Source organism: Dufourea novaeangliae, unplaced genomic scaffold, assembly GCF_001272555.1.
Source record: "Dufourea novaeangliae isolate 0120121106 unplaced genomic scaffold, ASM127255v1 scaffold74, whole genome shotgun sequence".
In the NCBI taxonomy this organism is placed as follows: Eukaryota; Metazoa; Arthropoda; class Insecta; order Hymenoptera; family Halictidae; genus Dufourea; species Dufourea novaeangliae.
In genome coordinates this window covers 26088-39381 of record NW_015373948.1, presented here as the reverse complement: position 1 = coordinate 39381, position 13294 = coordinate 26088, and the positions used below count along the sequence as shown (strand labels likewise).

General features: G+C 40.1%; 2 protein-coding genes across 2 annotated transcripts; both read left to right on the top strand.

The window, feature by feature from the left end:
* Positions 1–256: 256 nt before the first annotated feature.
* LOC107186117 (tigger transposable element-derived protein 1-like) lies at positions 257–1108 on the top strand. Its single transcript, XM_015573926.1, has one exon. The coding sequence runs from the start codon at positions 257–259 to the stop codon at positions 1106–1108; it is 852 nt and encodes a 283-aa protein (XP_015429412.1).
* A 21-nt stretch (positions 1109–1129) lies between these two features.
* LOC107186116 (tigger transposable element-derived protein 1-like) lies at positions 1130–1957 on the top strand. Its single transcript, XM_015573925.1, has one exon. It carries the CDS (start codon positions 1130–1132, stop codon positions 1955–1957), a length of 828 nt encoding a protein of 275 aa, XP_015429411.1.
* The last annotated feature ends 11337 nt before the right edge of the window (positions 1958–13294 follow it).

The window sequence follows — 13294 nt, the reverse complement described above, 5'->3', positions numbered from 1 at the left end:
TTTTACTTTTTATTTTCAATTATTTTGTAATTTCACTTTGTAACAGGATAGAATATGATTGTGGAGAATACCCACGGGAGGCATGGAGAGGGTAAGCGCTCGCGAGAAAATCCCACGATTCTGGCATCACTGCCTCAGACTAGACCTCAGTCTGTGTGCTTGTTTCCCTCGTTTTCGAAGCATTTTTGATAAGTTGGGTTCGCGTTTTTTGCTTTTTGTACATTTACAAAACATTATCACATTTATTTTTATAACCATGGGTCCGAAGAAGAAGATGATGTCTATTGAATTAAAGCGTGAAATCATAGAAAAACATGAGCAAGGTGTGCGAGTAATTGACTTGGCGAGGATGTACGGGCGTAGCACATCAATGATATGTACTATGCTTAAACAGAAGGAGTTGATAAATGGTGTAACGCCAGCTAAGGGCGTTACAATAATTTCTAAGCTCCGGACCTCTCTCCATGAAAAGATGGAGAAACTACTGATGGTGTGGGTGACAGAGAAGCAGCTTCAAGGAGGAACCTTAACACAAAGCATCATATGTGAGAAGGCACGAGCGATTTACGGTGATTTGCTGAAGCAGATCCCACACACTTCCACAAACAAGGAATCGGAAGACTCGTTTAAAGCCAGTCGGGGCTGGTTTGACAACTTTAGGAAAAGGACCGGCATTCACTCCGTCGTCAGGCATGGTGAGGCAGCAAGTTCGGATGTGAAGGCAGCTGAGGTTTACATCAAAACGTTTTCCGAACTGATAGAAGCCAAAGGATACATCCCCCAGCAAGTGTTCAACTGTGACGAGACAGGGCTTTTCTGGAAAAGGATGCCGAATAGAACTTACATAACGGCAGAGGAGAAGACGATGCCAGGTCACAAACCCATGAAGGATAGATTAACTCTAGCACTTTGCGCCAATGCGAGTGGCGACTGCAAAATCAAGCCTCTGCTATTATACCATTCGGATAATCCCAGAGCATTTAAGTCACATAAGATTTTAAAAGAAAAACTGCAAGTTATGTGGAGGGCAAATCCGAAGGCGTGGGTCACCAGGAAATTCTTTGTGGAGTGGATAAACCTGGTGTTTGGCCCTTCTGTTAAAAAATAACTACAGGAAAACAACCTACCCATGCAAGCCCTTCTCGTCCTCGACAATGCCCCTGCTGACCCACCAAATCTCGAAGATGATTTACTCGAAGAGTTCAAGTTTATAAATGTTCTCTACCTACCACCCACCACCACTCCTATCCTGCAGCCCATGGATCAGCAGGTGATTTCTAATTTTAAGAAGTTGTACACCAAGCACATTTTTCGGCGCTGCTTTGAGGTGACGGAGAACACAAACCTTACCCTTCGAGAGTTCTGGAAGGACCACTTTAACATCGTGATATGCCTAAGAATTATTGATCAGGCCTGGCTGGGTGTTACAACGAGGACCTTAACCTCTGCATGGAAGAAGCTGTGGCCTGAGGCTGTAGCTGAAAGGGCCTTCGAAGGATTGGAACCCGAAGTGTCAGTGGTAGAGGAGATTGTTTCTCTGGGAAAATCCATGGGTCTGGAGGTGGATGAGAGAGATGTGAACGAACTAGTCGAGGAACAGTCTCAGGAGCTGACAACCGAGGAGTTACACGATCTACATTCGCAGCAGCATACGGTGGTTCAACGAAAAATGAGTTTTGAAGAGGAGCCAGAGATGGAGGAGGTTATCTCTACAAGAGATATAAAGGAGATCTTGGGAATGTGGGAGAAAGTTGTAGAGTTCGTGGATAAAAATCACCCCGAAAAAGTTGCAACTGGTCGTGCATCGGAGTTGTTCAACGAAACTTGCCTAACTCATTTCCGCAATATCCTGAAAGGGAGGAAGAAACAAACCTCCTTGGACAGATTTTTTAAACGATCTGCAGGTGAAAATGAGCCAAGCGTGACGAAAAAAGCGAAGAACAGTGATGAAAATTAAGCGCTTCCGTAAGCACTTCACTTTTTCTTTTATTATGTTTTTATAGAATATGTATTTGTTATTTATAAATAAATGTTTCTTCTTGTAAATACATTTTTCTTATTCAAAAACAAAAACAACTGAGGTGGTGTTTTGGGAGCTGGAACGGATTAATGGCATTTCAATTAATTTCAATGGGGAAAATTGCTTTGAGATACGAGCAATTTGACATACGAACAAGGTTACGGAACGAATTAAACTCGTATGTCGAGGTACCACTGTATACAATAAATACGTTCTATATAATATGAAAGTGTGGTTAAAATTCCCATTCCTGCCCCCACAAATGGTAGCAGAACGTGGTTGTAAAGAATAGTGAAAAAATGAAAGAAAGTGGTGTCGAGAGAAACACGTGGCACGTGCAAAAATAGAGGTTAGAATGGCAGAGGGCTGGAATCTGACGACTGTTGAGCCGCTAAACGACACTAATTATTTCCTCTGGAAGGAAAAAATAGAAGGAATATTAAGAGCGAAAAAGTGATGGAAAAAGGTAATAGGTGTAAAACCGCCCGAACAACCACAGGCGGAAGAAGAAGGATACGATGAGAAATATAAAGTATGGGACGAATGGGATGACAATAATCACGCTGCAAGGACTACAATGATTAATACAATGACGAAAGCGCAGGTATTAAAATACTGTGACGAAAAAATTGCAGATAGATTATGGAACAAGATAAAGTGTAATATGGCGGCAGAAACAGAACAAGTGAAGGCGCGAACACTAAGCGAATTAACAAATTTACGTATGACGAAAGAAGAAACCATGGACGAATTTATAAACAGAGCCGAATCATTAAGAAACCAGTGTGCTCAATTAGGAAAGGCTATGGAAACATATGAATTGAAGATATACATCATGAGAGGCCTAAGAGGAGAATTTGAACAAAACGTTAGAATACTGGAAAATCAGCGAGACATAAATATTAATGACATCAGATATGCACTAAAACTGGAAGAAATTAGAAAAGATAAGCGTAAAGAAGATAGAATGTTGAGAGATTCTGAAAGTGTGAGAAAAATGAAGGAAAAAACAAAGAGCAAGATACTATGTTACAACTGTGGAAAGAGGGGCCATACATCAGGTGAGTGCTATGGAAAATTAAAATGCTTTAATTGCCAAGGAACAGGGCACATTGCAGCAGAATGCAAGGAAATGAAGGGTGCGAAACCCTCCAGAGGAAGAGGATAGCGAGGACGATTTCAGAAGAGGAACCATTGGAAAGAGAATGGACAAAGTCATGGCAGAGGCGAAACAATGATGAGGACTACAGATGAAGCCGTGATGACCATGACTGAACGAATACACATGAATAAGATAGCAAGAGTTAGAAAAGAGTGCAGCGAAGGTGTGGAAAGTAAAAATATAACATGGCTAGTAGACTCAGGCTCTACGAATCACATGGTATGGAACCCTGAAATGTTTGATAAGTTGTGTAGTGAAGAAAGAGAAAGAATGTTAGCAGACAAAGGAGGAAGAAAGTTAGTTTCCAATGGAATCCGAGAAGTTCTTCTGAGACAAGAAGATATAGAAAATAGAGTAAGACTGAAAAACGTGTTATGTGTGCCTGACCTGAATACTAACGTATTGTCGGTAGCCAAATTTACAGACTATGGGTATAAGGTTACATTTGATGAATATGGTGCTAAAGTATATAAAGAACCTGGAAAAATACAAATGGAAGCAGTGCGTAAGGGTAATGCATACTATGTAGAGTCAATAGGGACAAATAGTAAAGTTGTTACTGCGACACTTGAAGATAATATATGGCACAAAAGATTGGGCCACGTGAACAAAAGGATCATCGAAGAAATGAAGAAAGAAGAGTTGGTGATTGGCATGAAGGAAGAGAACAGGATGAACATACAGTATAAAGGTTGCGTCGAAGGGAAAGCGTGTAGGAAAATACACCCAAGGCTCGAGAGGAGAAAGAGTAAAGAAATCATGGAATTGTGGCACTTAGTCTTAATTGGGCCCGTGCATCCAACTTCTAAAGGGGGTAGAAGGTATGTTTTTACCATAATTGATGATTACGCTAGAAAGTTTGTTGTTATATTATTAAAAGAAAAAGGAGAAGCTGCAAATGAATTAAAGAAATTAATAGTTTTGAAGGAAAATCAAACAGGAAAGAGATTAAAGTCAATCCGATCAGATAACGGAGGAGAGTTTATAGGAAATAACTTAAGAGGTTGGTTGGAGAATAAAGGAATTAAACATGAGTTGAGTCCGGCTCGAACACTACAATGCAATGGAGTAGCAGAAAGAGGTAAAAGATCATTAGTTGAAATAACAAGATCTCTGATGGCAGACTCGCAATTGTCTATGAACTTTTGGGCGGAGGCTATGTATTCATCTGCACATATTAAGAATAGGATTAAATCTAGTGCGTATGGAAAAACACTGTATGAGTTATGGTATAGAAGGAGACCAAACATAAAGTATATGAAGAGATTTGGTTGTATTGCGTACATATTAAACAAGGAAAGATTAAGAAATAAATTCGAACCAAAAACACTGAAAGGAATATTTTTAGGTTATGCAGATAATAATACTTATAGGGTGTAGACAGGGTGTTCGACAACTAGTAGGAAAAAATTTAAAGGGTGATTCTTTGAGGCAAAATAAGACGAAAATCAAGAATAACGAAATTGCGAAAAAAGCTTCGTTTGTTAGTTATAAGCGTTTAAAAATTGACCGAAATCATGGCAATCTGCGCGCACGGAGTGTCAGCGGATCACGGCTCAACAGGGGCGTACAGTCAATTTAAAGACTCAACGACGTGCAGGAACAGTCGGTAGAACAGCTGTTTACTTACCTCGTAGAAGATGTCGATAACTTGTGCCCGCGGTATTTGACTCGAATCCGTTTGTATCGCATTAACTCTGATTACTCGATAAAATTCGCAAGAAATGTAAATATCTTCTTACGAATATTATCGAGTAGAGAGGGTTAATGTCCCCTCTAGTTGTCACGTATCACAATTGTCCTGTCCACGAGTATCCATGAAATTAATCCGCACACGCACGTACACCACAGAAGTCCGCGAAAAGTGTCCACACACACTGAGCCATTGTCCCGTCCGCGAAAAATGTCCATACACACTGCGCGATTGTCCCGACCGCGAAAAATGTTCACACACTGCGCGATTAAGTAGACCCGCGATCTGTTCCTCCGTTGGGTTTAACACTCTATAGGTTACACAAAACTAACACTCAAAATAATTAATTTAAAACTATTTAACACTAACTTTTATACTAATTTTTAACACGATATAATTAATAAAACCTACAATATTTAATAAAACCTGCAATAATGAATAAAACCTACAATATTTAATAAAACCTGCAATAATGAATAAAATCTACAATATTTAATAAAACTTGCAATAATTAATAAAATCTACAATACTTAATAAAACCTACAATAATTAATAAAACTTACAATAATTAATTTGCACTATTTATAACGACGACATACGCGACACTACTAAATAATCACTACGTAATCGCTAAATAAACTAAAACTTAGTTTTCCGAAGATGAACTCTATTTGCTCGTAGAATGCAAAGGGCACCGTTCGGAAAGGACGACTGATATTGTTGAACTGATCCTCCCTCGTTAGGATCGATGTGGCGTAATAGGTCGATCCCCACTCTTTCATGGTCAATACTTTTTGGGAAGGAAAAACTGCATGGGAAAGTGTCTTGGAGGTCGCGTTTCTTTTCGTATATTCTTAGAGCAACATCTGTATTTTTTTCTCATACACCACTCGGGGCCTCGAGGCTACTTGGCCACGATGCCGAGGGAGCGCGCGTCTGGACATTATAAAACTGCCTCTTGTCTTCTGCAGGACGACCACCCGCGGATTTCCTGTAACGTCTTACTGCCATCGACGAAGACCTTGCCTATTGTGTTTTCGGCCGTCCCTCTAGACATTAACTTGTAAAAAGAACTTTCAACCTCGAATTCCAATTCCATGTTAGAAATGGTTCATATTACACCGAATGTATGTGTTTAACAATTTTATTTATTTTAGTTTCTTAGTTTCTTCATGCATCGTAATGAAGGTGCGGCAAATTTCATCTTAGTTTCATTCTAATATCATTATACGTTTTCTATGATCCATGTTAATTGCATATTTTTGCGGATACTAGAACCTCAAACACTTGGAGTAAGATCGAAGTGGTAATAAAATGTGCAATGGACATAAAACATACAGTAAGTCCATATTCAATATTTCAGGCATAAACAGCGGCGCGCTCCGTTTCAGGTAGCAAGCCGCCTTCGTCGGTTGACCTTAAGCGGCTGGTGTCATTCATACCTGAATGACTTTACATTTAGGGGGTGACTGTGTGGACGAGCTTGTCCTCCGTCTAACGATGTTTTTAAACGAGTGCATGCGTTAATTCCTTATCGTTCGAAGCTTCGCTCGATAGGATAATATCTTTATTCCTGAAATATTGAAAATTGACTTACTGTATGCTTTATGTGCATTGCACATTTTAGTACCACTTCGATCTTGCTCCAAGTGTTTGAAGTTCTTGTATCCGCAAAAAAAAATATGCAATTAACATGGATCATAGAAAACGTATAATGATATTAGAATGAAACTAAGATGAAATTTGCCGCACCTTCATTACGATGCATGAAGAAACTAAGAAACTAAAATAAATAAAATTGTTAAACACATACATTCGGTGTAATATGAACCATTTCTAACATGGAATTGGAATTCGAGGTTGAAAGTTCTTTTTACAAGTTAATGTCTAGAGGGACGGCCGAAAACACAATAGGCAAGGTCTTCGTCGATGGCAGTAAGACGTTACAGGAAATCGGCGGGTGGTCGTCCTGCAGAAGACAAGAGGCAGTTTTATAATGTCCAGACGCGCGCTCCCTCGGCATCGTGGCCAAGTAGCCTCGAGGCCCCGAGTGGTGTATGAGAAAAAAATACAGATGTTGCTCTAAGAATATACGAAAAGAAACGCGACCTCCAAGACACTTTCCCATGCAGTTTTTCCTTCCCAAAAAGTATTGACCATGAAAGAGTGGGGATCGACCTATTACGCCACATCGATCCTAACGAGGGAGGATCAGTTCAACAATATCAGTCGTCCTTTCCGAACGGTGCCCTTTGCATTCTACGAGCAAATAGAGTTCATCTTCGGAAAACTAAGTTTTAGTTTATTTAGCGATTACGTAGTGATTATTTAGTAGTGTCGCGTATGTCGTCGTTATAAATAGTGCAAATTAATTATTGTAAGTCTTATTAATTATTGTAGGTTTTATTAAGTATTGTAGATTTGATTAATTATTGCAAGTTTTATTAAATATTGTAGATTTTATTCATTATTGCAGGTTTTAATAAATATTGTAGGTTTTATTCATTATTGCAGGTATTATTAAATATTGTAGGTTTTATTAATTATATCGTGTTAAAAATTAGTATAAAAGTTAGTGTTAAATAGTTTTAAATTAATTATTTTGAGTGTTAGTTTTGTGTAACCTATAGAGTGTTAAACCCAACGGAGGAACAGCTCGCGGGTCTACTTAATCGCGCAGTGTGTGAACATTTTTCGCGGTCGGGACAATCGCGCAGTGTGTATGGACATTTTTCGCGGACGGGACAATGGCTCAGTGTGTGTGGACATTTTTCGCGGACTTCTGTGGTGTACGTGCGTGTGCGGATTAATTTCATGGATACTCGTGGACAGGACAATTGTGATACGTGACAACTAGAGGGGGCATTAACCCTCTCTACTCGATAATATTCGTAAGAAGATATTTACATTTCTTGCGAATTTTATCGAGTAATCAGAGTTAATGCGATACAAACGGATTCGACTCAAATACCGCGGGCACGAGTTATCGACATCTTCTACGAGGTAAGTAAACAGCTGTTCTACCGACTGTTCCTGCACGTCGTTGAGTCTTTAAAGTGACTGTACGCCCCTGTTGAGCCGTGATCCGCTGACACTCCGTGCGCGCGGATTGCCATGATTTCGGTCAATTTTTAAACGCTTATAACTAACAAACGAAGCATTTTTCGCAATTTCGTTATTCTTGATTTTCGTCTTATTTTTCCTCAAAGAATCACCCCTTAAATTTTTTCCCACTAGTTGTCGAACACCCTGTATACCTGAAACTGGAACAGTACGGAGCGACTGTGATGTAAAGTTCGATGAAAGCAAGAATGGAGTGGAACTACTAAAATGGAAAAGGACAGAAGAAGATGAAAACTATAATGACCTGGTGATTATAGGATTAGAAGATGAAACGAAAGATAGAGAAATAGAAATAAATGAAGAGAGAAAAGAAGAGACGAGTGAAGGGGAAGATAGTATATACGATGATGCAGATACGCAAGAGTTCAACAATGAAGATGAAGTACAAGATAATGAAAATGAATAGGAGCAAAGGGAAGATCAACAACTGATACAAAGTAGAAGAATAGGGTGATCGAAAGGCACGACAAAGAGGTTATGTTAATGCGGAGACAGAATGAAAGAGAAGAAAACAGGATAGAAGTAGAAGAATTAAGAAGATCTGAGAGAATAAAAGAAAGACAGCAGACAATGTTAATAATAGATGAAGAAATTCCAAAAAACGTGCAGGAGGCAAAAGAATCAGGAAGCTGGAAAAATTGGAAGCAAGCGATGCAAGAAGAAATTAACTCAATTAAAAAGCATCAAGTATGGGATGTTGTAGCACGCCCACGTGAGAAGAAGGTTATAAGAAGTAAATGGGTGTTCAACATTAACCCTTTGCGGTCCTATGTCGAGTGTGACTCGACATCGCATTTCGTTCTGGCACGTCCTATGTTGAGTGTAGCTCGACATCGCATTTCGTTCTGGCACGTCCTATGTCGAGTGTGGCTCGACATCGCTTTGTGTTCTGGCGCGTCCTGTATCAAGTTTCACCCGGCTATATCTTAATCTTAGTCTAAATGAGATAAGATAAGAGCTACAGTGTAGCAAATCTGAAATAGGCCATGTATCTTGAACTTAAGGGCTTAGTTTTAGTTTTCTCAAACCCACCGTGGCGTACAGTTCAAAGTCCTGGCACAACTAGAAAGTGTTTTCAAATCCTACATTTCTATAAAATAATTTTTTTTGTAAAGAATATGGCTAAACGACAGAGTCGACGTACAACAGTGCGTGATAATGAATTTGAAAGTGATGATAGTGATTGTTTGGACGACATAGAAGAACAATTTCAAAGAGTGTATGCATCTGAAATGGAAAGTAGTGAAGAGTCAGAGGACTTGTTTACATTCAGATGAAGCAGACGTATAAACAGAATTGATGATACATCTGAAAGTAATGATGAAACGGACCAAAACAGCGATTGGCAAAATGTCACTAAAAACGACACTTATTCCAGTTCCATCGAATTTTCTACGGGAGACAAGGTACAAGGGTCGCAAGTTCCGAGTGATTGCATTACACCTCTGCAGTTTTTTTCATTATTTTTTACGGATGAGCTTGTTAGTAAAATAGCGGCAGAAACAAATTTATATGCTCAAAAAACAATTGGCGGCCGTGAAGTCTCTGTGCACTCATTATGGCATAATTGGTGTGAGGTTACTGTTACTGAATTAAGAGCATTTCTTGGTGTAATTATCAACATGGGATTGATGCCTCTGCATGACATCAAAGATTATTGGAGCAAAAAATTCCACGCATACATTCCATTTTACAATAATATTTTTAAACGCCAACGATTTCAACAGATATTTTGGGCAATGCATTTAGAAAGCACGCCGCAAACGGGCAATAAGGAAAGAATTTCTGTGAATAAAGTTGCCCATTTTCTTAACTATTTGGACAAAAAATTCAGATATTATTTGGTACCAGCACAGAATATCTCTGTAGATGAATCCATTGTTGGATTCAAAGGAAGAATTTCATTTAAAACGTATAATCCCAAAAAACCAAACAAATGGGGACTCCGTCTATACGTATTAGCTGACTCATCGTCCGGATATGTATACACATTTTTACCATATCTTGGAAAACAAACGACAGACGCACTAATTTACCCCAATTTACCAGTCACAAGCCGGATTGTTTTACATCTGTATAATAATCTACAGCAGTCAATACCCGAAGCTACATGATACCATATGTTTACCGATAGACTCTATACTAGAATCATACTTCGGCAAAAATTATTTAATTTGCAATGTCATATAACGGGAACGGCAATGACGAATAGAAAAGGAATACCTTTTTCGATGAAATCACCGAAATTAAGGATTGGGGAAACAATTGCTTATCGCAAACAAGAAATATTGTTGCTTGCATGGCGCGATAAACGTGTCGTGTCTATGCTATCAACGTATGGTACGTGAAGATCACAAATTGTTAGAAATAGAAGAGTTGGGGATAATAGAACGCAGCCAGTTTTGAAGCCCAGTACTATAATACAATATAATAAAAACATGGGCGGCGTCGATTTAGCCGACCAATATACTGCAACCTACTGCTTCCTTCGCAAAACCATAAAATGGTAGAGGAAACTGTTTTTCTGGGGTTTGGAAGCATCTATTATCAATGCTTATATTTTATACAAAGCATCTCCTCCTAATACCAATAAAAACATTTCTCACAAACAATTCAGAGAAAAACTGTTGCTTGATCTTGTGGGGGACTTTCGTATAACAGCAAAACGTGGAACATGGACGACCAACATCTAGCAACAAGGAACAGCGACTAGATGGAAAACTGCATATAATTACACTGCATCCCCAGCATAAACACAAGGATTGTACAGTTTGTTCTAACCGAAAAGTTCCAGGTGGTAGAAAAGAACTTCGTATATATGCGAAACCTGCGACAGAAAACCGGGATTGCATGTCGGAGAATGCTTTAAACGGTATCATACAATGGTTAATTATAAGCTGTAAACAATAAAATATAATGCTTAAAAAATTTTACAATTTTATTTTATTTTATACAGGGTGTCCCAAAAATGTCCTCAGACCCGGAAATGGGGCACTCGGGGGGTGAATTGGAACAACTTTTTCCTTAGCAACAATGTAAACTGAGGCTTCGTTACCGAGATATTAACGAAAAACCGCGACCAATCAGAGCGCGAGTTTGCCAGCCGAGTTCCCGCGCTAGCGGTGGCTACGCGCTACGCTTGTACTACGAAGCTCCGAACAAGTAGGTCACCATGCAATGCAGGAAACCGCGTATAATAATAGCATATAAACAAGACGTAACAAATAAAATCATACTTTTTATCATCTGTCGTTTGTTATATAAAGAGATTAATGAATGAAACATAAATGCAGGCAAATTATGTGTAACGTAAAAAGACGAATGCACATATACTTTTTTGTAAATTCCTTTTTACGAATTGGTAAATTTCCTTTTCAAATAACGTGTGAACGAAAAGGTAATGTAACAGAGAATGAACGAGAAGTGATCGTAGTTTGGTATTGGCATAAAAATTCGTAGTTTAGTATAGGGCAACAATGTTACTGATAATGAATAAGTTTCACCCTTTCGGAAATTCACCTGCAGATTGAAAACCTGTGTTAGTAGGTCACTGGACCGATCCTGCTCATCGGCGGCCGAAACGGTTTATGGCAGAGTATCGCCCAGTTCGCAGGTGATCGCAGGTATACCTCACCAGCTGAAGTTAAGGGTTGTAACGTCAAGTGCGTCCAGCTTATTCCACCAACTACGTATTCACTTCACTACACGACCACTTAATGTATTTTTAATCCAACGTATTGTTTCTACGTTAGGAAAATTCGTGACCCCGGAAAGGGCCGATTGTTTTCAATTTTCAGATGTTTTACGTAGCCAAACACTTGCACAGCAGCACCCGCATATCCGTTATTTTGTACGTACCACCAGAACATGACGTAATACTCCCGTGATCTGAACATCTCTGTCGCCCGATTGCTAACCGACTGACGGAATTTTTCCGAAAGAGCTTCCTCTACCCCCAAGTAGTTTCTTATTGTTACATTGTGAGTTTACCCTCACCGCGGCAACAAGATTTAGGTGAAAAGAAACCAGCGTTCTAGGAAAACACGTGCTTTGCAGAAGTGCAACAAACGAACCGTCGAGCAGTTTCACCGAAGCGCGGGCTCCGTTAATTTACTGCCAGGATACCCATTGCTTCGAGATAGAAAGCAGAAACTACGTTTTCCTCAAGGAGCAGCAAAAGAAATTTCACTGACACATGTTGAGTTGACGCTCCTTAGCCTTGTCCGAGCACCTTAGCAGAGGCCGGAGCGGACGTTTCGCTACTGGACGCAGGAAACTTTTATACCTGCAGACTGAGTTTCAACCAGCACATTAATAGAACCGCATCACCCTACCGATAGGTTTATTTTATGGAAAACACTTCATCGAATATGGTAGTATTTATTTCGGATTTTAAAAATCGCAACCTCGAGATAAAATGTGCACAATAAGAATTTTTTAATAATTTTTAATATTGCAAAAATGATTTTTCGACCTCGAAGAAATTTATTCAAGAATGCTGATCCTTCTCGATTAAAACAGAAAGAAGAATCAACCGAATATGATAGATAGTTTCCGAGATATAGATTCATAAGTATAATATGTACAATAAGTATATTATGTTTTATGCTTCCTTGTACATATTTTGTATCAGATAGAATACTTCAAAGCGTATAATTAAATACATAGAGCACATTAAGAATTTCCAAATATTCCTGTTACGATATGCGTTGCTGGTTGATCCTCAAATGGTTGAAACTCAGTCTGCAGGTATAAAAGTTCCCTGCATCCTGTAGCGAAACGTCCGCATCCGGCCTCTGCTAAGGTGCTCGGACATTTTTTTTTTTTTTTTTTATTAACGTGAGGGAATGCTGTTTACGCACACCCCCGCCCTCCTCCGTGTGGGAGGAGTGGGCGGGGGTAGTGTGGGACTCTTCCCCAATAGGGCTATGTGCCCAGGGGAAATACCCACTAAACCACTCACGGTGGCCGGGCTCGGCGCTATACGGGGAGGCACCGGGATCTCTTGCGAACACAACCGGTACCTCCCCAGCGCCCGCTCCGCCAGAAACGGCAGAGCGCCCTCTCTGAGGTGGGGGAAGCGGAGAGCTCCCCCCCCACCCCCACCTGACCGAGGGTGCCACAGTCACGCGATCCCAACGGTCCCTTTTAGTCGCCTCTTACGACAGGCAGGGAATACCGTGACCGTATTCTATTCCCCGGTCCACAGGGATGAACGGTGTGCGCCGTCTGGGGCGGGAGGGGGGGGGGACACCCCCCCGCCCCCCCCACCACCCCGGCGGCAGCACCGACGCCC